This window comes from Platalea leucorodia, assembly GCF_965183815.1.
Source record: "Platalea leucorodia genome assembly, chromosome: 9".
Lineage (NCBI taxonomy): Eukaryota > Metazoa > Chordata > Aves > Pelecaniformes > Threskiornithidae > Platalea > Platalea leucorodia.
This window is the reverse complement of record NC_138831.1, coordinates 42,311,638-42,337,931: the sequence shown is the minus strand read 5'-3', so window position 1 is coordinate 42,337,931 and position 26,294 is coordinate 42,311,638. Positions and strand designations below refer to the sequence as shown.

Sequence of the window (26,294 nt, the reverse complement as noted above, 5' to 3'; positions counted from 1 at the left end):
TGTACCGAACCGTAACTTGCATTGAAGAAATGTCATTTTTTGATATTTCTAATATATAGGGCATACAAAAGATTTAATTTCAGGATATCTCTTCTATCACAGAATATTTATTTAAAATTTGCATATGTAGCTTGTGGTTAATTCCAAACATTTTTTCAAACAGAATAATGTTTCTCTGTGCCTCTTAATAAAAATGCAAAACAAAACAGATATTGCTGATTTCTGTAATACCAGATGGTATTGCTGATTTTTCTTTCCAGTAAGAAAAATTGCTACAGAGATTAGGTAGCAAAGGAAAAAAAATAGCCTTTTCAAAACAGTCAGGCAAAATAACACTGTTGATGTAGTGATTATTGTTATTAAGAGGACAAAAATGGGGCTGTCATTATGAAGATGTATTCGGAGATTACGCTTAAATGGCTTGTGAAGATCAGATATGTGTGTCATTTAGGGTAATTTTTTGGGGCTTACTGCTTCATAACTGACAAGTAAGAATGGAAAATGTCTTAATTCAGTGCTACCTGCAGAAAGTACAATGTTATTAAAATTTGCAATAGAAAAGGGAAAGAGAGGTCTTGAGTTTAAGACATGGGAATTCAGATCTCAGGTCTTGTTGCAGATCTCTGGCAGATTTTCCAGTCTGTCTATAGCAGAGTGTCTTTGGGTGGCCAGCAGCATTTAGAGAGAGGTGAATCGCCTCTGGATGAGCTATTCTCTCTAGCCAGCGCTGTGGAGTGCAGAGACGCTGCCTTAGGTGCAAAAGTGTGCAGATACCAACCCGAGCTACGTTCTTTTCTTGACTGTAAGAGTGTGCTCAATAAAGGTTATGCGGGAAAGAAATCTGCAAAGATAGAGCTGCTCCTTCACCCATTCAGTAAGATAATTTGTGCAAAAACTTAGATTTGCTGGACGATACAGGCAATAAATTTGAAATTTAAGAAATCTTGAGTGGGCGCTTGCTGTATAAACTATCAGTACAGTTTACTTCTTGCTAATGGTATTTCCTTTGTTCAGATGTGAAGCATTTCTTGTCACCCCATCTGTATCAATCTTTCTGTCAAATGAGGAAAAGAAAAATTTTATAAGGCTGCATTTGTACATTTTAGTTAGCTTTTCCTTATAATCCAAATAAGATAGATGCACATTGTTAGCAAAGAAAAAACTTCAAAAAAATTAATCATTCCTCATCTTCCATTGTTTAAAATAAAAATCCAAATGAAAATTGATTGAATAAACCCACATGGACCAAACACCCACTTTTTGGCTACTCCAGAAGGAACTGCTTTATCACAAAATGTTGCAAGATTTCAGCAAAATCTGGCCTTTAAAGTGCATAAATCACATAGTTTGAAACTTCAGTACCAAACATAGAATGCCAAACAAGAGCGGATTCAGACTTTAATTTGGATAGTCAAACTCTCAAATGGATCTTGGTTTTGTTGTTTACATGGATTAATGGCTGTAGTTATGCAGTGGGTAATGAATTAGAAGCTGTTTTCAAGACAGATGTAATTTCCTTTTCTGTACCCAAAGCACGCTAGTGTTCCTTGGGCAAAGCCATCTGCACACGGAGAAAGAGAAATCCTTTGTTTTGGATACTCTACATATCGATGAATGTGTCTAAACTTTCTGCTTCCTCTCTTTTTTGTCAGCTTTTATTTCCATTTTGCCTGTCTTTCATATTTCTGTCCTACAGTTTCAATCCTGCTTTCCACTTACGTGCCTCTACCTTTCTTACAACTCCTGTAACTACCATATTTTAACTGTGGTGCTATGCTGAGCTATGTATTGACTTCTCAGTTACTGTTGTTTAAATGTAAATGAATCCTGGCATTGTACTGGTGCTATTCCCAAGTCTTTCATCAGCTTACAAATTCAGACTCCATTCTATAGGTAGCATCTGAAGTCCCCCTTAAAGAAAAGTGGTACTTTTTCTGTTGTAAGTAGCAACTGTGCCGCATTCCGCGTAGTCCAGCAGGTACTGTAAGGTGTAATCAGTTGGCTCGCACTAGGAGCCTCTATTAGCTTACATCTGCCCCAGATGTATGCATGTTGCTGTTTTGTTCAAGGACAGCTCATAACATTCATTTCAAATGTTTAGATTTGGGCTGCTGCAGTTTTTCTGATCTAAATGTCAACTGCATGTGACAAATAGAATAATATGAAATAATTATAATTTTTTCTCTAATCAAGCAAAAGGGGTGTTGAATTGTTTAATTACTGGCTTTGCCAGCATGCAGATGGGAAGGCTTTTCAGGTAAGTTGCTCGTACAAAATGCCTGAAATGGATAGTAATTAACAACTGGCTCTTCATTGGTATGTTAATTACACTGCCATTTGTCCTGGTGCCCGTCCTTGTTTAAATGTTCAGTTGCACTGAACTGAAGCCTTCACTTCCTGGCAAACACAGAATGTATCAGAGCAGTTTGACTCTCAGATATATGCAAATATTTTATGGGAAGAGGCATGCCAGTAAATCACTGAGCTGCAAAGAACAAAAACACTGCATATTTGTATTCCGCAGAGGTAAAAGCAAAACCTGTTTCTATGGAATACATGGGCCTGATTTTGAAAAATGGTCTCCAGTGCTTTCCCAGTAATAATCAAGAACACAACTTCATGGAAGTAGATAATTTTAGGGACTTTTTACTGCTGACTCTTTCTGTTAGTAAAGGTAGGTGGACATCTGGCTGCTGTTAAATGCCCTTGCAATGCATGTATTTTTAAAACTGTATTGCCTGTAATATCTGGATGGAAAATCAAACTGAACTGGAAATGCTTTTAAAACTCAGGACAAAACTGATTATTTTGAATGCAAGCAGTGTTACAGTAACTTCTTATGAATAGATCATATCAGTAGTCTCAGATCTTATTTAACTTACAGCTTTATTCTTTTGAGAATGCAGATTGTCTTCTATTATTTGGATGGTGCTTTGCAGAGTACATCCCCAATCTCCAGATACTGCTGCAATGAGTAAAAACAGACTGCATCTGGCATGACTCTAAGTTATTCAGTAATGTCCTGAACAGGGGCAGGCTGGTAAAATTATGTGGGCTGACCAGCATGCCAGTATGAGGCTAGTATTTTAATGTGCTAAGCTTCCGTCATACGGAAGGCGGTTAATCTGCCCAGCACACAGTGACCCTCAACACGTGACGGAAGTCAACCCCTGAAATTAGGTGCTGATTTTAACAGTAGCTGTGGGAAGTGGATTATAGTCATAAAATTAGCTATAAAATGGCACTAGCTACTGTGTGTCACTGCCCTCTGAGTCATGTTTGATCTGTTTATTGACAAAAAATTTTATTGCTGTTGGTACTGCAGCGCCAATACGGCCATGGATGAGCTGGATTTCCATTGTTTCGTGTCCAACAGGCAAAGTTGCTAGCTCAATTTTGAGTCCAACTTTAAAGACTTAAAGTACTGTTAGCTAGAAAAGCTTGGTTTTGAAATGCTAAATTCTTATGTTCCCAACCGCTGAGAGGCAGCTCATTTTATAGCAGTCTGTGGAGGCTGGCCCTGTGAGAGAGTTTGGGAAAAGAGAGGTCAGTCTGATGACTACTCCTGTGAGTCATGTTCATGTCATAGTATGTGGGGACACCAATGGTTTCTGCAGATTTATTTATTTATTTATTTTAAAACATCCTTAGGAGATCGCCTGGCCTTCTGTGTTTCGCTCTGTCACCCTGAAAATGCTCTGCGCTTTCTGTAGTGAATAGTGGTTTGACCAGTAGAATACAAGGCTGTATAATGAAAACTTCCCTTTATTTTTATGAGATTTTCAGCGGCCTTAGGAATACAATGGCAAATTATTGGAGCTTTGTAAAGGTTTCAGTGTTTCTGAGATAAATGTTCCTCTGCTAGTTTGTTTTGTTGATGTTTTCATGTAAAACAAATTTTTTTCTGGCTTATGTAAAAAAAAAAGAAAAAAAAAGTTTAATTTGCTGTGCAATTGAGTTTGTGGGAACAGCAATTTCATCTTAGCTGCATTGCATTTTTGCTTACCAATGAATGTTTGAAGTATGCATTTTCATTGTTGAAATTAAAGTAAATGAACCATCACTAAGAAAAATACAGGAGCATTTTCATGAGGATTGGAAAATAAGAGTATTTTCTGAAGGCATGGGCACATTTCAAAGGTGGACTGAGGTCCTAATAACTATTCGTCAGCTCCTTTCTTATAGACCAAAGTGTCTGTGAAAATACCTTTGGGGGTATTCAGACCTTCATTGACTATGAAGCATGGTTTAGATGGCAGAGGTGTCTATCTGCACTGCAGGAGGACCGATGTCTCCTGCGGTGGCCAGGACCTCCTGCCCGCCGGCTTCTTGGAGGTTACCATCCATGGTGCTGAAAGGGCAGGAGGGTCTGTGCTCCACCTCGGCTGCACCACAGCCCTGGTGTAGATTAAGGCCAATGGAGTAGGTTTGAGCTACATCTCTGAGTGATGACCATTAGCAGTTGAGGTGTTGAGGACTTCTGTTCTCCTGGCTCTCTCATCGTGGTGGTCATCTCCAGCAAAGAGGACAGTGGACTGCTGGAATTAAGAATGTCTTAAATGAATGTAACAATCTTCCCCAAATGCTACATGTTGAGGCCTGAAGAATCCAAATTTCACAGTTCCTACTCAAGTCCTTAAAAAATGTGTAATGTCTTTGTAGATCCTCTGCCAGAAGCTCTCTTCATCTATGAGTTAAGGTTGTTCCAAGTGAAACTGTTTCTTTTGTTACGTACTGGACTGGATTCTCACTAAGAACAAAACGTGCTAGATCAGACTTGTGTTACATGGAACCCCTATCCAAAAATAGCCCGTCACAGACATTTTGGAATAAAGTACAAAATTTCCATTGTGGATACTTACAGAATAAGGCAGCAATAGAGAATTTTCTTCCTTCTTTGTTGTTGATGGTCATTGTGACGTACGTAGGTTTATACAAGTCTTTGGGGCTCCTTGTAGTTTATTCAAGCTTGAGACTTGGTTCTTGAATGATCACAGCTGTTGGTTTTATTTCTTCTAAATTAAACTGAGTGTTTCTGTACTTGCTGTACTCTGTGACGTCTTCCGATTAAATATATCTTGATACTCTTTCACTCTTCAAACAGGCTAACATCATACATTTCCAAATTGTTTCCTGACTCAAGACGTAATATTTTTTTTTTTTAATGGTGTCATCCTTCTGCTTCTTAAGCCCTTTAATGTACTGTAAATGGGACTGGGGCTTATGATCATTTCTAATGTTTTAGTGAAAGCTGCCAGTCTGAGTATCTTTTACTCTCCCAAGTTTTCCCTTTTGTTACTTGTGTTTCTACCTCCAGGTTCCATGCATGTTTTAGAAAAGGAGGCCGAGTAAATATGTAAGTCATGTTTGAGGTTAGGCAGCTGTAGGATGGCACTGTAAAACAAAATCTTAGTGCTGGGGCACAATACCTTAATTAAAAGATGGGTGGTTTTACTTGTTGGCATTTTGGTTGAGTAGAATCAGTTGGAGATGTGTGAGTGGGTGGAAAGAACATTAACATGAAGTTCATGCTGAATTATGTTTTGCTTGAGGAAAACTATTCATTAGTCTCATAGCTGGCACATGCCTTTTTATTCCTTCTCTAAAGTAGTATCTGACTACTTTGATGAAAAGGTTGATATGACATTAAGGAATGGGTTCTGCCTCATCTACTGATGATGTGCAAAAGCCTTTCTGCCCTTGGCAGAACTGAATTAAGACATAGGCAGCATGCCAGTCCTCACTTTGCTCTAGGAAGCGCATACGTGTGGTAAACGTTTCAGGGTACACGGAGTCAATGACTCCATCTTTTAGAGTGTTACAAGTAGAGGTTAACAATGTTGTCTCCGAGTTCAGCTCCAGACCTCATTGTGTCTCCATGTAAACCCCTTTGTTATATTGTTTTTTTAAGATGGTCTTAAGGACAAAATGTTCTTTAATCATTGCTAAATTTAAAATGACTGTGGTAATTATAAGTAAGAATTTCAGAGACCAGTAAATTCTCACTGTGCAGGAAAATTCTTGGCTGTTACAAGCTGCCCGCGTTTTTCACTTTTATTGCTGGCTGCCTATCTCATGTCTGAGACCTGACCAGGGAAAGACGACTTGCCTTGGGGAACAGGCACTGGGCAGGGTTCACATTTACTACAGGCTTCCTCTTAACCTCTGACAAGTAATATCCCCATGCCACAGTTAAGTCATCTGAGTTTTGTTTCCATTTCTCTTACCTCCAGTTTGCATGTCCTGTTTATAAGACTATGTATTCGGGGAGGTTTTTTTCATATGCGTCCGTTACAGAATGGCATATTTGTAGGAGAGTGCAGACTGCCTATCCTGGAGCAAGCAGAGAATATTTTTTTTTCACTGTGATGTACTAATTGATAATGTTCTAATAACAGACTTCTATTGCAACCACATTTATGTTGGATTAGCAAACATTTTTTTCTCCCTTTGGGAGGAAGAGGAGATAAAAAAGCAAAATATACAGCTTCTTTCTCCTTGGAAACAGCAGATCTTATTTATTCCAGGCACATGAATAACCATTAATTTGTATTTTCTTTATACAGTAGGTATGATATTGGGATAATGTGCTTTTTAAGTGTCTTGGCAAAATATACACATGGGCATAGATGGATAGCTATTTCAGTGCTGAACTACCAATGATCCACCTGGCTTTAAAGTCTTAATATAGACTTTACCACTTATTTCTTGCTGTCTTGACTTATGGTTGATTATGTCACTTCATTTGCCTTTGAAAACACATTAGTTTGTTCTCAGCCAGTTACAGTTTGAATTAAGATTGAGAGCAAAATATTCATAGCTTCATACACAAAAGAAATGATCGAATTATATGAAAAATACAGTTACACAGAGTGAAAATTATGTGATAGTTTTCAAGTGCTTGTTGTGTACTTGAGAGTTGAATTTAAAAAGTAGGAAAATGCATTATATGGGGGTATTTGGTTAGTATGTTAACTCAAACTGCCCTTTAAATCAAGTCAATGAGCGAGTAAATATGTTTTCAGAAATCAAGTCATGATTCTTTCTAATGTTGAAATGTAATGATAAAGTATTTGTGGTGATTTCTTGGTAAGTGCATTTGGCTGCCACCAGTTGTTTGCTTTGTTGTATAGAGTCCCTGTAGTAGCTGGAACTTGTTTGGCATTCAGAGTAATTTTATATGTCCTTTGTACTTGTCTGTGCTGCTCTTCAGTCAGCAAATATCAAAGCAAAAAACTTCATTTGGTCAATATTTACAGACAAATACTCAGCTTGTTTTTTGACAAACATCCAGTTTGTTTATAGTGAGTTTTTTTCAGTATAGTTCTTCACTTCTGTATTTGATGTATCCACAGAACTGTCTGTATACTTTTGGGAACAAGTGCCTTGTAATGGATGTTGAATCATGTTTAATGTGAATATGGGGACATGGAAAAATAATGTTTTGTTGTTACAGGTTTTCATTTGTTTAGTAGTTCACTGGTAGAACATCCAGTGAATTCTTGTATTTTGTAATTCTGAAAAAGCAGTAAGAGCATGGCCATTACAGCTGATCACTTCTTGAAAGCCTAGCAGAGTTTACCTGGAAACATAATTTTTTCTCTTATTTTAAAATTGGTAATTTTAAAAAGCAACGTATGAGATTCAGTATTATAAAAGCTGTTCAAGAAATAACTCTGTGAAGAAGTTAAGCGGAAAAAAATATTCCAAAATTCATGACAAATTCTTCCATGTGTAGTAAACCTAAAGTAACACTAAGGAATCTTCTGCAGCAGAACACAGCAGTATTTTGTATTTACTATATGCCTATGAAGGTTTCCCTTATGCCATAATGTTGGGGTGTTCTACTTGCAGCATTTGTGGGAACAAAAAATTCTAGAAAGTAATACAGAAAATGCAAATGCAGCTACCTTTGAACTTCCAAAAGCCTGTGGGCTTTTAGTGGTTTTTTTTGTTGTTGTTATTTGCAGACATGAAACATATAATACGTGAAATTACCTAAAAGGCAGAATGTTCTAAACAGTGTAATTAATGATCCCGGGGCAGTGAAAGGTAGAAAAATCACTAACACCTTTATCTGTAACTTTTTTTTGCTTGCAGAAAAATTCAGGTTTTGGGAAACTCATCTTCAAAGACAAGGGTAGCTGCTAATATGGGTTGGTATGTCAGAGCAGTTAAGGCTTCAGATGATGACCTGAAAGTCGTCCTCTGCCAGAGGTTAAACTGAACACATAGGTGCCAGCGGAATGTTGTGGGAAGACTGGTGTAATCTTTTCAGGTGGCTTTTCAAGGTCCAGTTCGATTTGAATCTGGAATTTTCTTATCCACAGTCCTTTTCCATGATCTGACGGCTGGACTATAGTGCTTCATAAACTGGGCCTGGACTTTGGAAAAATAATGGTTTGGAGCAATAGATGACATAAGCAGTCTATTCACTGGTGCATCTCATTTGAGTCACATGAAGTTTTTGATCCTTGTCGCTGCTATGGGAAAGGGAGTTTAGCTGTTTTCTCCCATCTCTAGAGGAAAAAAAAAAAACCAACAACAAAAGAAATGTTAATCAGAAAATCTCCTTTGACTTATTGGAGTTCAGTAAGGGATAAAATGAACTGAATATTTGGTATGCAAGGCTTGGGCTGGGTTTTCAAAATGGAGTTGAATGTGGTTTTTTTCCACCACGATTTTTAGACAGAGAATGTTGCATTAAAAATTTTAAGGAAAGGGAGAAGTACTAAACCACACCCTATTTTTAGAACATGTTTTATGATGCATAGTGATATTCTTTTTAGGGTGTTTCACATAAATATTCTTATTCTTGGTAATAAATTGGGATGTGGAAACACCTGAAAGGCCAATTAATTATTGTAACATCAAATAAGCATCATTTGCTTGTTGATCAAGCAGAACTGAAGTCATTAGTGCTATCAATAAAATACTGTTCAATGAAAACAATAGCATTCTGATTACCCAACAGTGCCCAAGGACACTGTAAATATAGTGATAATTAAGTATTTCGTAATGCAAGTTGCTGTTCTGAATGAAATTTAGAATTAACATACCCTTCTGAGGCACGCTTAAAAAAATCTTTGTAATAAATAATAAAGGCATTTGAAGGACTTGAGTAAGTAATTTTCAATGAATAATTTAAATCAGAGTGGTCTAAATTTTACATCTTTGTAGTTGGACTCTGTTGTTCCTGGGCTTTCCGCAGCTGGTGGGGAGTGGATGTCTCCATATGTGGATGCATCACAAAGGCCTCAGGTCTTTGACCCCAGCGTGGTCAGTGGCTTGCAGCGCAGCTCGTGGGCCACCACCATAGCAGTAGCGATTGGTTTAGTCTGATGTAGTTTGACAGTCACCACTTTGTCAGAAATACTTTGTGCAGATCTTTCATGGTCTTCCTTACCAGCCCCTCCATGACTTGGCTCAATAAGATGACCACCAGAGGTGATTTCTCCCGGCGATTAACCCATCCTCTGTTGTAATAGGCAGGTCAGGTGCAAGATACCCCTTCTTTCTCGGTCTGGCTCCTTGGATATATGAATTTTTAAATTTAGGATAAATTTTATAAATACTTGCACCTGTGGAGACAATGCTTGCTGTGCTTATCTACCTCAATGAAGATTGTTTATAAGGATATTTATGTGAAACAATTATAAGAGGAGACCAGGAATGAATTTATTCAGAAAAACATCTCTGCTCATTATTTAAGAATTACCTTGTCAAAGTTCTTCCAAATTGAACCAAAAGTTATAGTCATAAATACTGCCTTGCACGCTCATGGAATCTGATAGCTGATTTCTATTGTAGTTAACAGAAAATATGGACAAGAATCAAGCGACGTCGGTTCTCAAGTCACATAAAATGACTTTCATGTGAATTCTGTGCATTTCTGGGTAGAGAGCAAAAGTAAAATAGTCGAGAGGCAGCTTTGGATTCCTGGGAAAGCTAGGCTACCCCTGATCTGCATTTGGTTAAGATCAACTTTGGTCAACGTTGTAGGCAGACTTATTACCCACTACCTTTAATTCATTGCATATTTACAGCTCTTCAGTATGTTTTATGTCATTGCTAGGAGTTTAGAGCACCGTCGTCTTGTTATGATGTAAACTGTGGAGAACCACAGTATTGATCTCGGTGGGGTTTTTCTAGTGTATACCATTGCAAGTATTTTAATAGCAGTTTCAAAACAATTTGTGCAAATTCACAGTTGAACTTGTAAATGAACTAAATAGATTTGCGATCAAGCACTGATATTTGGTTGAAATCTAAACCAGCTTCTATTGCTGGAAAATAATTGCTAGATAGGTAGTAAAAAGCCAGACTTTTGATAGAAGATAATAGAAGTATTATTTTAAAATAAATAATTTGAAGATGAGTGAATAAAAATGAAGTCTCAAATGATGATATAGTAACTGCTCAATAGTTTGTCTGCACTCATTGTTATTATTATAAAACAATTGCATAGGAGTTTATAAAAGGACATTAGCTTGTAAACATCTTTGGACAATTATCTCGTAGAACAGGGAAATAAGATGAGGAGTTTGGGGAAGGACAAATAGCAATGATGATATAAAACTAGTAATTGGTGATCTATAGCAAGGGCATACTATGGAAAATGCTTGATTTGTTAGTGAAATAAATTAATAGTGATAGTTGGCTAATTTCTTACCTTTGTAGAAGAAGCACACTTGAGAAATGTTGTGTCCCCTGCTCATGACGTAAAAACTGGCTGTCCTGTCCCAAAAGAAAGATTTTTCAAGCCCAGCATGCCTTTTCCAGCACTGGCCAAAAGCAGGTGCTTGAAGGAGTATAAAATCAGAGCAAGCATGTATGGTGCTTCCCCTGGGTACCTTCCCACCCTTCAGCCATGTATGATTCAGAGGCTTCTCGAGCCAGGCATGACATTTGTATTTTGTAGCACTCGGTGGATTTCTTCTCTACAATTTTGGACAGGCTCTACTAAAGCCCCTATAAACTTCCAGCATCCTCAGCTTCCCATTGCAGGAAGTTTGGGGCATCCAGAGGTAGTTGTGACTGGTCAGGAAGGCTTGGCAAAAGTAGTAAGGGTGTGGGAAGATAAATAAGGTGAAAAGGGGCAAGTTGTGGGACAGTTTGATCGTAGCTGAAGCAGTTTCACATTGCCCTCGAGGCGTGGACAGGCTTGGGGTGGCTCCCAAGAGGGGACAAGCAATGCAATGGGAGAAGTAATCTAGGTTTAGCTGTTCTGTTCTGTGCATGTAGTGATGAGGACGGCCAGCAAGGGACATGCCATTGACCAAGGCGGGAAATGAGGAATGGTTGGATGAGAGGGTTTTTCTTTCTGTGTAGACAGAAGTCCAATCTCAGCAAGTCTTAGCAATGTGGAGGCAGATGTGACAGAACTTGGACATAACTGGAATCACAGTAAAGCTAATCATAGAATCATTTAGGTTGGAAAGGACCTTTAAGATCATCAAGTCCAACTGTTAACCCAGCACTGCCAAGTCCACCACTAAACCACGTCCCTAAGCACCACATCTACCCGTCTTTTAAATATCTCCAGGGATGGTGACTCAACCGCTTCCCTGGGCAGCCTCTTCCAGTGCCTGACAACCCTTTCAGTGAAGAAATTTTTCATAATATCTGATCTAAACCTCCCCTGGCGCAGCCTGAGGCCATTTCCTCTCGTCCTATCGCTTGTTACTAGGGAGAAGAGACCAACCCCCACCTCGCTACAGCCTCCTTTCAGGTAGTTGTAGAGAGCAATAAGGTCTCCCCTCAGCCTCCTCTTCTCCAGGCTAAACAACCCCAGCTCCCTCAGCCGCTCCCCATAAGACTTGTGCTCTAGACCCTTCACCAACTTCATTGCCCTTCTTTGGACACGCTCCAGCACCTCGATGTCCTTCTTGGAGTGAGGGGCCCAAAACTGAACACAGTATTTGAGGTGTGGCCTCACTGGTGCAGAGTATATGGTGTGGTGTGGTGGGTTGTTTTTTTAACTTGCACTGAAACAAATTGAGAGTTACTCAGTTGGCCTTTTGCTTTTCTACGGAGCAACAAATCTTACCAAGCCCTTTTAACAAACAATTAGTGATAATGTTGTGGGGCAGGGCCACGTGCAGGTGTTTTGCCTAATTCAGTATTATTGTAGTGGGCTTTAGTGTAGCTTCAGCTTGTCTTGCAGCCTCCACTTTACCTCCTGGTGTTTTACTGGATGAAATACAGCAAGTGTTCTGTTTTAAAAAGGGAAAAAAATGCCCTGTACATGAATTTCTAATTGAATGCCAACCAAAACAAGCTAAATGAACCAGACTTGTTAAATGAAGAGTTAATGGACTGAGCGTGATCTGTCTCCGAGAAACTTGAAGGGAAGTCATTACATTTTATTATTTTTTCATCATGTTTGTTTGCTCAGGCTGGGCGGGTGCTTCTACAGATTTTTGTGAGTTCATTAATGGGTTAGCTTTGGCCACTTCTGCATAACAGAACAGCCATATATGGTATTTGCTAGTTCTGATGCTAAGTAAAAAATTATGGAAAATAACTTTGAATGTTACCTTCTGTTTCTTGCACACAACTTATAATTATGCAGTTATTTTTGGCAAATACAAAATGTCAGAGGAGGAGGGAGGATCACCATTCATTTCAAATGGAAATGATGCATAGTTTGGGGAGCCTAATTTTTTTGTAATTTATTTAGTACTTTGGCCATGTGTCACTAATAATATCAGTAAAACGTGGGCAAATTAAGGCAGAAAACAGTTGAGTGAAGAATTATGTTGTATCAGTGCATGATCATGGATATAATAGCCTAAGACCAGGTTCAGACAGCATAAATGATTCTGCTGCTGTTGACTGCAGTTTCACTGTGACCCTTCACATAAGCTAAGGATCTGCCTCTCTTCTTTTAATAAAGCTTCCATCAATCCTGAAACAGCCTTTCAAAGCTAGATTTTCATCCTCTCTGCAAACTGGCCTTTTACAGTGGCTGCCCTACTTCCCTGCCCGATTTGCATGTGCACTTTCCCACCTATGACTATTTATACTTGAGAGACTTGCCAAGTGTTGGAGGCTCAAGTTGTGTGTTCAGTGCAAGGCTGGTCCAGATCCTTGGATTTGCTTCTAGCCCGCTTTTGGTGCACTTCCAGACTTTGGGTGCTAGAAGTGCTTTTCTTCTAATGTGTCTGTCCATCGTAATTCTTGTGAAGACCTAGACACTGTTCTGCTTGAGTTAAATCCCCCACTTCTACAGTGAGAAAGATTTTTCAAATTTTAGAGGCAGGCCAGGCGCTTAGGTTCAGGTTACGATCTTCAAGTTCATTCTACAGTGAAGATAGAAGCCTTGTTTTAATTCCGAGGGGTTTTATTATTTTCCAAGACTAGAGACACACTTTCAGAACAAGAGCCATTAAGGCCTCTTTTTTAATCTTTCCTCCTTATTTTGTATTCCAGCAACCTCTTTTTCTTGAGGGGTATGGTCATACTGTGACTTGTCAGCAGTCGGATGTATTGGCTTATTAGAGGGAGTACAAGAAATAGTTCATCTAAGCCGGAGGCTGAATACGTCGAGAAGAGATAACAAGGAATTATGAATGAGAAGTGGAAAAATAGCCAGGGAAAAATGCATGGGCATATGTGAGAAGATGAATTGGTGCCATGCCATTTGTCAGGAAGATAGGAGGAATGAAGAAGCAGCTACCCTTTCTCTTCTTCCCAACCTAACCTTAGGTAGTAATGTGCATCTTCTGTCTGTACTTCAAGTTAAATTTTTAGTCTATAACAATCTCTGCAGTAGATGCAGAGGTGTGACTCCAGGTCTTCTGCTGCATCATGCTAAAGGCCATTCTGAGTTTATTCAGTTTCATATGGGTAGTTGGTCATTCAGGCTGAGAAGGCATAGGCAGTGAGTATGAATGTGGTCCTCATCCTTTTTTTATGCCCTGATGTCTGTGGAAATTGTTGAGCCTCGACCACAGGGTAGATCTGGATGAATGGAATTACCAGACATGACTGGAATGAACAAGGTGATTAGCATGAAAATTGGAATTAAAAATAAGAAGTATTGTCAAAGTAGTATTCAAAATCACTTAGGTATACTATATGAAATCATTTTTGGTGTTACAAATCATAAGATTAACATTTCCACAACTGGGGTTTTGGGTGCCATGCTTTCTACATGCCCAGTCTTGGGTGCTTCAGAGGACCCTGACTTTGTGTCAGCTGCTCATCCTGCAGGGATCTGCCTCGCATTGTCCCTCAAGCTGAGCACTTAAAACAAGAGTTCACCTAAAGTAGACCAAAACTCTCTTTGTCAAGGTCTATTTCTAATTCTGTGTCTGCATCCCACCTTCTTTTGCACATCCCCATGGTGTTGTTGAACTACAGGGCGCACAAAAAAGTATGGTTTGTACTGAGATTCCAGGACTCCACAGATGGGTTGGGTGGACACAACAGTGGAGGCACCGTAGAGGATTTTAGCTCTTTGGCTTCAAAACCTGCTCTCCCAGTCTACTGATGGGACATATGGTGGATAGCTCTTAGATTTGTTACATTACCCTAACTTTGGCATCTCCTCCAGAGTCACGGCAGAAAAGGCAGTGGCAAGATAACTGGATCTGGCCTCTAGACCACCATTTAGGCCACTGTCTTAAATGGTTGGTCACTGTCTCTGTTGAACAGTCAGTCCCCCCAAAATGATCAGTTTAATCACACCATCTCCCCCCGCCCCTTCATGTATACTTAACATTCACCTGTGATGCAGACAAATGATAAAGCTTTGATTTTAATTTTAAAAGAGGGAGTGTTTTTCTAGTAACTATTTACAGTATGCCCTAATTTTTCTTCAAGATTATGGGGGGACACCCCCCTCCACCCCCCAAAGTACAAGGCATCTTGGTGGCGGGGAAATTTTTGAATTAAGTGGGATTTATGTATTATTCATAAAAGCCCTCCCTGTCTTAGGAGCTGTTTCCAGAACCTAAATGGTTAAAGTAGAAAATGTTAGTAATTTTGCTGCAAATAAATTGATCAGTATGCAAGACGGTTGTCACCGGCTGAATCATGGTCCACAGTTAAGGTAAACAGATCTGTGATGACATTTTCTGAGCAGAATACCAATGCTGCTACATTTCTTCCCAGAGGTTTCTGACACTTCTTATATGCGGATAAAATTTCTCTCCAAGAAGGTTTTGTTCACAGGAAAGAAATAGCATCTTTGTAAGAGTCTTCCTTAAAGGTGGGATTTATTATATTTCCTGATTTATTTGTTATCGTAATTGTGTTAAGAGCATGGAAGAGAATGTTTTTGCTTTTATGCATATCCTTTCTGTACAGTAGATCTTTCTGATGTGGAGTCTATTTAAAGTATCTGGCAATGGAATGCAAGTAAAACAGTATTAACAGAGTTATCAGGAACAATGAAAATATTTTGGGTTTTATATTCTCTGAGAGTGAGCTCTGTTTTATAATCTCTGTACTTAACATGTAAAAGCAATGACTGAACGTACGGCTAGATTTTAGCATAGGTGTTTCTGTGAAATATTTTTGGCTACATGATGGCTTCATATTTTCACTGGCATATTCTAAAGTACGAGATATGCTTTAGTTTATTCTTAAATATCTCTGTGCTAGGCAGAAAATCCCCTTTGCAATTGACTGCAATCAAAACCTTTTTGCTGAGACACATCTAACTCTCGTATGACTTCAGGGTATGGAAAAATACAGTTTCCAAAGAAGTTTTTGAAATTTGCTTTCTTAGAATATTTAAAACCTCTGTGTACGATGCTGTTCATGGGAGAGGGCACGTTCGTGATTCTGTATTTAGCCTTAGATCCACATTTACTTGGAGGTGATTGACATCTCAGTCATTCTATGGATTAGCGGCTGGAAATCTGTCGCATTTTTATTGATAAAAGTAGAATCTCATTTGTTTAATCAGGTGCTGGTATCTGACTTTAATCCCGTGTATTATAGTAGATACTGAAGGATAAAAGAGCCCAGTGGAGAGCATGCTCAGTGGTACCTGACATGTAATGGCAAACCTGGAACTGGTCGTTAAAGTTAATGTCGGGAATTCAAAGTCTGTTGAAGTCAGTGGAAGCATTTCTCCAGTAGGCTTCAGGTTTAAACCTGGCCCTGACCGCGTCTGGGGCGTGTGGGTGAGAGGAATATAGCCTGGGATGCCTGAGTGCCTGGAAATAGTGTGGTCAATGGGATCTTTTGTAAGACGGACTTACCAAGTCTCGTCATGCACAGCGTCTGGTTGTATTTCAGAGCTTCACAGCGAGATGTACGGCTGTGGTTTCTGTAGAGGAGCAGAGCAGGAAACGCCGTCTCCGGAGCTGTGTGATGCAGGCTTCGAAGATACCTGGCCAAAGAGCTGCGCTTCTCTGCGGGGTGTCTCAGCAAGTCACAGATTTGTGTCAGAGACGAGTTAGAGCTGCGTTTCAGGCCGTGGGTCTGGGATGGGGCTCGAGATTTAAAGTTCGGGCTTAAGAGCCATGGTTTAATAGTTCTCTCCTTAAAAAGAGAAGTCCAGGTTCATCCTGGCATGTTGCACTGTCCAGTAATTCTTGCTGTGATTGTGGTTCACATGCGCTTTCAAGGTATCCTTGTGCAGCATTTAGCTTGCTTTTCGTGTTTTGCTCTGTGAAGTGCACTGTAGCTGTTTTTTGTACAGATCTCTACAACAAAGTTTGAGATGAACATGGAATTTATTGCGAATAAATCCCTGTATTTTATCCCTGTATTTTTCATGTACATTTGCAGATTGTCTTTTATTTCAAAAAGATCCCTGAATGTTTTGGGTGTGACCTACATGTGGTGCTGGAGGAAAGTGTAAGATCCGGGCTTGGAGTGTTCAGTAGTGAAATTAATTCTGGACAGAAATGGAGGGACTAATTCTGGTGCTTTTACACTGAGCACTGACATTGCCCCTGGATTAGTGTGGCTCCTCAGGGATCCCCAAGATGAACATGAGTATTAGTGGCAGGATCAAGCCTGCACCCAGGCATGACAGCAATAAGACAAGAGCTGTTAGGTGTCATCTAACTGGAAGAATATCCGCTAAAGATGAGTGTTGTGCGGGGTTTTATTTTAATAGCATTTCTGTGTTCTTTGGCAGGTCACTAGGTAGCTTTCTAACTTTAAAATGAAATACTGTGTGTATTTTTGCAGCAGAAAAGCAATTTCTATTTGGCACTAAGGAACTTCTTTTAAATAATTTTTTTCAGAACACTGCCTTGATGGCTATAGGTGATTTTCATGAACGTTCAGCCTGACCTTGTTTTACTTTCTGAACATTGTACCCTTATACTCATGTTTTAATTTTGGGTAAAGTAAGCAACACTTATTTCTGTTGGCAGAAGGAAAGTCCACTCTCAGAAGGTCCAGTCTCAGAAAGAGCACAGCTTGTTTCCTAATGTTTATTGCTGCTGAAACGCTTCTGTGAACATCAGCGTTAACATGTGTCTGGACGAGGGTGTAGATGACCCTGGAAACATGACCTTTATGATAGTTGACCCAGCATGTCTCTTTTTTTTTTTTTTTTTTTTTTTTTTAAAATTATGTATAACCAACCTGACACCTGCTTCTGCAGTGCTGGGCTTTCATACTAGTTTGTGTTACAATAGAATAGCTTCATTTACTTTCAAGGGGCTGCCCTAAATTTATGTTGATGTAACTTCATACAATTGCAGGTTACCCTTCTGATTTTTTATATTTTTTTTTTCTTTAGGGCTGTAGGGCTGTGTCCGATGCATACTCCTTTTTTTTTTTTTTTTTTTTTTTTTAATATAATTTTAAATGGTAATAGGCTCCCTGGAGTACTTCTCCACCACAATATTTCTATCTGAGATTCCAGTCTATGTGTGTGTGTTTTCCTGTCTCTCTTGTTTTCTTCCCGGAGCATGCACAGACAGGTAACTTCTCAGGTGCTTAGTCAGAGAAGCAGCTGACTGTTCCATCAGATTTTTCTTCTGGCTCTGCCTTCCCAGATTGGCCCTCATTTTTTGAGATAACTTGTTTCTACCTTTCTGACCAGCCCTTTTTCATAAATGTAAAAATATCATCAAAGATCTGGTCCTTTTAGATGCTTGTGGCTGAGTAGAGATGGAAGTAATTTGGGAAGCAGCTCAGACCCATTCCATCGTCTCCCCAGAAGTTCTTGCAGCCTGCTGCAGGGAGCTGCCCCGTTTGTGAGTGGAGTTGTTACAGCCACAATCTAGTGCTTATATTTCTGTGCAACCGTCCAACTTTGATATAGCTTCCAAGACCCAGTTGGCTGCAGCTGAGTGATGGGATCACTTTGCCAGCTGTGTCCCTGAAGTCCTCCTGTAGTGCTCTGGTGTCACTGTTTGTACACCGAGATTGGGTGCGAGGTGCTTCGCCGCTTGTCTGGCTGCTCTCGCTGAGGCAGCTCAGGTTCTGGGTGCTCCATGGTGGTGTTGCCCTTGGAGTTGCTCTCTTTGCTGTATTTGCTATGTGGCTTGAAAGAGACCCAACCCTCCTGGTTTCTCCATCTGCAGAACTCTAGTTCTGTTGTGTCAGGAAAGCAATCTTGGAAAGCTGACTGCTTTTGTTAGCAGCGTATGTCCATCCTCGAGGCTCTTCTGAAAGCTGCAACAGGTCGCACAATGGCCGGTGTCTCTGTGACATGGGAAACTCTGAAGTGGAAAGGGAAATTGGGTGCCTTACACATTGATGTGTGTGCGGGTCTGTCACACCTTCAGACTTGCATAATGGAAAGTCTTCTGATTTGAAGGGCCTGAAGCTTTTCTCCATCTTAGTTGAGCTTTCACATCGATTAATGTGTGTGGATCCCGATTTTTTTTTTTTTTTTTCTTCTTGTGCTTATATCTCAGAAGTGGAAATTTTTGAAGACATCCTTTTAGAGTGGTCAGCTTGGTTACATTCTCCCAGGACTGTGAAGACATATTTGAAGGCTATTTTGTGTAATAAGTTACTTTCTTCATTGCGCTGTTTTTGATGTACCATTCTAGAGATTCAAGATACCTACACAGTAACTCTTCAGCTTATAATTTGTTGCAGGAAGTTTTCTTTCAGGTGTTTTTGGACATTGATATAACTGAGCCTGTGGTTTGGTCGTTCCTCTAGCCTTTGTTTTTTACTTTTTTCTTAAAAAATACACAGTTTCTGTTTTTCCTTACTACTTGAAACTCACTACCTACCCTTGCCTCTCATGTCTTCATACATTAAAGGCTGAACATAAGAGCAGAAAAACAACTCATTCTGCCTAGCCACAACCACCTAAATTGGACACCTGATCAAAACTGTCTGTCTAGGTCTCCCTGAGTTGTCAGTGGGAAGAGCAAGGGACCTATAGAAAGAGGTTTACTCAACCTATTTTGGATGCACCTCTAAGCATGGGGTGCATAGTAGTACAAGGATGGTGTTTTGTTTCCCGTTTAGTGATCTATAAAGTTACCTTAAATAATTAGCTTTGGCTTTTAGACTTTTAAGAGTAGATGAATCCAACCCTCAGCCTGGTTTTTCATGATTTTTGTTTCAGATTGAGGAAAATGAGGTTACGAGAATTTCTCATCACAATTATGACGACGGTGTTGTTTTTACTCTCTTAAAATACTGCTTGGAGTTGATCTGAAATTGTTTTAAAATTACTATAAAAAAAATCTGATCTCATTGATGATGTATACTGAAATGTGTTTCTGAGTGACAGGGACACTTTGCAGGTAGATTTATTATGATTTTTACCATCTGCTTTAATAAATGAGTGAGCAGAGCGTTTCAAAATGACCTTCGCTTCTATCCATGAAATGTGAGTTTGAATGTTCCAAGTGAATTATTGGCGTTAGGCTGCTGAGGGTACTTATTCTGGAAATAGTGATTTACCAGTTACTTGGATGCTTATGTTTTTATTTGTGTGAAAATATGCTAAACATAATAAAAACATACATTAATATAGTGTTTCCACATAGCAGCAGCTTTAGACACAGCGGGACTTTCTGTGGTGCGGTGTTGTGGGCAGAGGTCTCATTGTTTGTCCTTGCACACTTTGTTGAAAAATATTGGATGAGTACTTTGCCGTGTTTCTTTTTATTTGAAAAGGAGTTAATAAAAGTAAATGTACTAGAAGAAATTAATGAAATCGGTGAACAGATAAAATGTTATTATTTGAAATGCATAATGTTGCATAATGGATTTATATAAAGTGTGGCAGAGATGAAGTGCTCTCCAGACACAGTGAAAGAACATGGTTTCTTGTTTCCATAATTGAAGTTCTTTTGTACTTATTTGTTGAGGAAGAAATAGCAGGATTTTTTAACAGATTTGCTTTCCATTAGTTAAGTATATTTATCTGTAGCTCCAGATACTCTGCCAAGTTTTAGAAAAAAGAAAAGTTGTAAGGAGGATGCATTTTCTTTCAAGATAATTAAATGTTGTGACTGTAGATTTTACCTCCAGAGTGAGTAAAGTATATCTGCATTAAAAAAGTTTTAATTGCTTACATAGTTTACAAGAGTTGCGCAGAGGCAAAAGATACTTAATCCATGGGATAGGAGAAAAGGGTATAAATAAATTATATTCCACTTTTCTTTTTTGAAGTGTAATGAACTGTTATTAATAGGTTGTAAAAGTACTTGCCGTTAGCGGTCTGAAAACCGTTCCGTAAGGTGTGCTCTCGCTGTTCCTCAGATGAAAGTTTTGAGGTTTGAAGATCTCATTAACCTGTGGCTATACCCAGAGCACTGGCAGAGGGATGAATATCAGCCTGGATTTAGGGCTTGGTTCTGCTCTGCAAGGCACCATGCAGAACTACAGGAAGCCTTGGAGCTCTGCTAAGTTCAGTCTGGTCCTCTAAATGCCACCAGAATATAAATAATAAAAACCAGTGTCACCTGATAATTCATTCCTGCTCTAAACTCTTGACCTCGCTGGCAAACCGAGTTTTTGAAGTTTTCTTTTTCTTGGGCCTCTGGTACCATGATCCACAGCTTCGTTTGTCGTGGGAATTCAGCTCTGCATTTCTCTACAAGGCAGTTTAACTACTGTAAAAGGTCGTTGGCCTTCATCTGACAGCCACTCTGAGAAGTAAAATTAGAACCATTAGGTAAATTGAAATACAGAAGTACATACCTGCAATTCTCTCTGTCTCCTGAGGCACTCGTAATGGCTATTGACAGCACTGGGCTTCGTTTAAGGGAGCTGTGAATCTGCTAGTCTTTGATAGGGGAGCTTTACTTTTCCTTAGAAATAAAAAGGAAAGCTTTCTCTGCTTATTTTTGAAAGGGTCTTTTTCTAATGTTATCATCAGAGGTTTCTCCTTGAAGGTAATAGATTAAAGGATTCCCTCCCCCCCCCCCATCTCTGCATTACAGAAATGGCATCAGATATTCCTGGCTCGGTGGCCTTGCCAGTGGCACCAATGGCGAGTGGACAAGTGAGAATGGCAGGATCCATGCCTTCCAGAGGAGGAAAGCGCCGCTCTGGGTAAGCCATTTCCTTTCCTTCAGGTCTGAAACTGAAATGACTGGTACTGATAACCTGAAAATGTACCTATATGTGTATGTTTATTATGTAATGTTTTTGTATGGAAACTGCATTATGGCATTAGTCGCTGGTGTTTTGTTTTTCTCTTCAATGTATCTGCTTTTCCTGCAAGATCAAACTTGCTGATACGTGTATCGTTTGTTGTTTTGTATGCTTCAAAAGACTTTCAGGTTTGGCAAAGCATCCAGAAACGGAGTTTGGATCCCGTGGCTGTTGTACATGTAATGAATGCGTATTGCCTACATCTGTTTAATCTCAAAAGGATTTGTCATGTGAATAAAGGTAGCGTGATGTGTTCTTACTTGCACATGCAGACTTATCCAACTTCATCTGAAGTTTGGACTTGGAATCTCTCAAATAGAGTCCTTCTGTTAAAAATGTTTTCTTTATAGTCCCAGGTACAGAAATAGCACAAGCAGTCACTCTTCAGAGATTGTGGTCTAAGATATTCTAGGTCTCGCTGGAAATGCAGCATAGTCTGCTTCTGAGAGTTCAGCCCCTGCACTAGCTTGAGGGCTGTGTAAAGAAGAAAATTTTTCTTATCCAACTTCAGAAGTTGGTGTGGTGTAGGGATAGTTTTCCCACATCAGATTGCTCTGTGGCAACTCATGCTAATCCTCTGTGTTAGAAGAAAAGTGTAGCAAGAGCTGCAGAAGGGCAGAAAACTACTCTCTCGTATTAAGAAAAAAACCCTGTCTTTATCAAAGGTTGATTGCAAATAACAGTCTTTAGGTGATGCTTTCTCAGAGATATCTGATCTGAGAGTGCCTCCAAGAGAGATTGATTAGTCTCATATTTAGCCCTAAATATGACAGTGGTAGGGCTTAACAGGATTGATAGTGTGAGTAAAATCTTCACTGATGGACACCTCAGGAGAAGGCGTTATTCCTTGTGAGAGCTACTCTAGGGATTGTTCGCCAAGGTATGTCGCCAGTTTTAGGTGTCTGCTCAAGTAACAGTGCTGAAGTCTCAATCCTGGAATGAATTAACAACGGAGAAGGTGGACCTCGCCTTGGACGCAGAGCTAAGTTGGTGTGACATGAACTCAGGATGGTTGTTCTGAGGGGGGGTTCCTTTGGACAGGACGATTTGGAGATTTACTCCCAGTGAGTGTGCTTCATATGCTGAGCTAACTGCATGAAATCGGTCTGAGAAACTCCTGAAATCTGTTTTTGACAGGCATCACATTTTTATTTTGAAACTGTTCGATGAAAAAGCCTTTTCAAAGTTGCACTCAAAAGAGCAAACAAAGCATTAACATCTTTTCATTGCTGCATAACGTATATAAGCTTTTGTACTGTTGAGTTACAGGGTAGTTGATCTTTTTTGATCATAAGCCATGTCAACTGCAAATACCAGTTTGCAAATTACCGTTACCAAGGGTTGATGCTGCTGTCTGTGACATCTTCTGATTATATTAAATACTGACTTGATATTAATTGAAAGCTAGGCTTTAACTGTTGCATTTTAAGTATCATCTATTTGTGAGAAAGTGGAGTGGGGGGAGGGTGGGAGGAACATGAAATCAAATTATTTTAAATGTATTTAACATGCAAATGCAGTCAGTAAATTAGTATAGCTTTGCTGTTATACCCAGGTGGTGGTATTTTATCTGTGCACCATAGCTCTGAACTAATAGCCCTTCTCCAAGCCTGAGCTGAGAGTGGTTGGTTTTTTGTTTTTTTGGGTTTTTTTTGTTCAATGTGTATGTATTCAGACCTTGAGGGAAAGAATGCCTGCTGTGTCTAATTCCTCCTAGCTTCTCTTTGAACAAAGTTGCAACTAACACTTGGTCCTTTCATTACTGTCCTGGTGATACGTCTTTGTACACCTAAATCCTTGGGCATTTTAGAAATGAATGCTTTGTGTCAAACATAAAGGAATGTATCTAGTGAACACAGTCATCTTTTCCAGCTTCGGTTATCTCTGAAAATTGTTTCTTTTCTCATAATTGCTGAGGCAAGCTGGCAGAATAATTGCTGTATGGACTTGAATGTAGATCAGTTTAAACTCATTGGCTATCCAGTAGGTGTTTCTGCCATGTAGGCATTCAGCTTCATTGACAGCTGAGAAAAATATTTTTCCTTTCTATAAATTATACCAAGTACTTTATAGAAAAAAGTGACAGCCTAGTAGTGCATAAGATAGTGCATTGCAGTGGTCAATGACTGCCTTAGATAAATGCAACATCAATTCTTTATTTAATGTGATTTTTCTTCAAGCTTTGCTGTATGAGAGAATATGGGGTTTTTTTACTTTCCTAGGTAATCTGTACTCGGAGAGGGCAGGTTGGTGGGGTTTTTTTGGTTGGTTTACAGATGCATTGGGTTTGTTTCAGTTCAGCCTATGGTCTTGTCTTTTCTCTGACCCAGAACTGTAAGATACAGAGAGGACGAGACCACAGCCCACCAGCCTCCCTCCCCGGCTGTCCCCCCCTGTACTGCACTGAACAAAGGGCTGTAGTACAGATCCCCGTCTGCCTCAGCTGCGTCTGCTCCTGATCATTCCTGCCCCCTTCCTACGCTGTGTAATCATGGCAAGCCGTTCTGACATTTCTTGGGAATTTTACATAATCATTTTGTTGCAATGTTCAAATCCTCTCCTATCTCAATTTTTTAAGCTGTGCAGGACCACCTTGTTGGAGGGTTTTTTTTTGTATGAAAATGTTTCTAATTAAAAAGAAATACTTTTTTAAAAAAAATGTTTTTGTCACGGTATTAATGGTACCCACCCATCTTTTGAGGAAAATATATTCTGATAAGTACCTCATACATCAGGCCTTTTCGCGATTGGCATGAACAGTGTGAAAGAGGAAAACAAGATTTATGCTGTCTCTTCAAAACAAAAGAGCATTGTGCAGCTCTTTTTTAAAGTCTCTTTTTAATGGGAATTTTAAATGAAGATAAAAGATACTCTTTCTGAAACTTCTGAAATGATGTCATTTGTCTTCTTGGAGGCTGCTCCTACTGTTTTGCTAATGTGCAGTATATTGTATCTGAACAGAAGATCTTATCTGTCAGGGTATGAGGAGTTTGTTGGAATATTATTTTTATGTGTTCTGCTGTGTTGTGCTGAAGGTTACAACTGATTCCCTATCGTTCACTCCGCCTTGCTGTAAAGCAGACATGGTGGTTCAGGCAGGATATTGGAATCAAGACTTTATACCTGAGATTTTTTTTTCAGGTTTTGAAAGGGTTTTTTTCATTTTGCACAGTGAAATATGAAATTAGGAAATGTGTTTATTAACAAAGATGGGACAGAGATACATTTGCTGCTGTATTTTTACCAGTATTGACAGTTTTAATGAACTTTATGTTAAATTTCTTTTTTTTTTTTTTAATAATCTTGCATTTGGAATAAAGTCAAGGTTTTTAGATAGTTTAACAAAGCAAAGGTATTATTTAAAGATTTAGTCTGCTACAGTCTGGTATTGTACCCTAGGCATCAGATTCTGCCATGATGAGCCCAGCATAAATGTGGTAGGTATTACCTACGGATATTAACCCATCGAGATCTTGTGAGAAGCTGATATCCAGATAAATAGGTGTGCTAGTTCCACAGTTTCCTTTGGAAGTAGGTATAGAGTGCAGGCGGCAGGATCAAGCCTTAAACTGTCATCAGGTTGTCTGTAATTTTCTGCATTATATTCCAGTAATAATAAACTAGACTAAATGCAGTAGAGCTACTGTTTGATTTTGGGAGGAAAACCCATCTCTTAGCACTCAACTGGAGTACTTGGCTGGAAGCTAAGAAAATCTACCAAGGCACGGGACCTCAGTGTATCGGAGAAGAAGAAAAGTAATTACACCATTGATCCGTCCCAAATTAAAGCAGTGTCTTATTAAGTCCTTGAAGAAGAGGCTTTTCCCCACTGTAGGCATATGTGTTTTCTGCTGCCATTATCCCCCAACTTTGAAACTGGGGTTTTCTCTCAGTTGTGTTTCAGTTGCCAGTGAAACCAGTGAAGGATATGCCTGACGTGATGCTTTTGCGAGTGGTTTCAGGTGGAGCCAGCCCCGCGTGCCCTCTGCTTGTAAACAAACAGCTCTCCCGTAACGCTGACTTTCACATTTTTGGTGTAGGTAGAAACGCTGCAATTGAAATAACTTGGAAGTTTGTTCTGGGATGTCACCCACAGGCACGTAATTACATGTGGGGAAGAAGCAGGTAGGTAAGAGGAGACCTTCGGCTAGGTGATAATGTGTAAATGTTAAATTGCTGGGAGTATTGCATATGCAGCAGGTCCGGGGACATTCAGGCTGCTGGCGCCAGCGCTGAAGGCCACGTTTGGGGTGACAGGTAGCAGTGTGGCCCTGGGTCCTGGCTGAGCCGCAGGCCCCGTGGCACGAGCGAGGGCGCTGGCCGCTGGAGGTCGGTGTTGTTCTGCGCAAGGCAGCTGGGAAACCAGATTGGGTGGTAATTAGGTGAGCAAAAATGTAATTTATAGTGAAAATGATGATTGCATCAAGCTTAACCAAATTAAATACACATCTTTTCTTAAGACTCTGGGGAAAATGGTTTTCCCTCTGCTTCCTCCAGAAATGAATAATCACTATTACCATCTGGAAAATATTATTGTGACTTTTGTAATACCATTTCCAATTCCTGTGCTTATTTGCTGCCCTTGTCCTGATTGTACGTAGATTGCTGTGACTCAGACACATCTTTTATAGCCCAGTCTGTCTTGGTTATCAGAGATAGGAAGCAAGGCAGTATTGCCTGACTGGCACTCATATTTCTCTATGCTGCTGTAGTTTTAGAGAGTGTTTTTCCATCATTGTTCC

The 26,294-nt window shown here is 39.6% G+C and overlaps 1 protein-coding gene across 1 annotated transcript in view; it reads left to right on the top strand.

Annotated features, from left to right (window-relative positions):
* ARNT2 (aryl hydrocarbon receptor nuclear translocator 2) overlaps window positions 1–26,294 on the top strand; it is a gene marked incomplete at both ends in the record, with an annotated part of 106,165 nt that overhangs the window by 4,905 nt on the left and 74,966 nt on the right. The window contains one exon of the mRNA XM_082321033.1: window positions 21,339–21,450. Coding sequence (XP_082177159.1) covers window positions 21,339–21,450 — 112 coding nt within the window. The remainder of the gene's footprint in view (window positions 1–21,338; window positions 21,451–26,294) is intronic.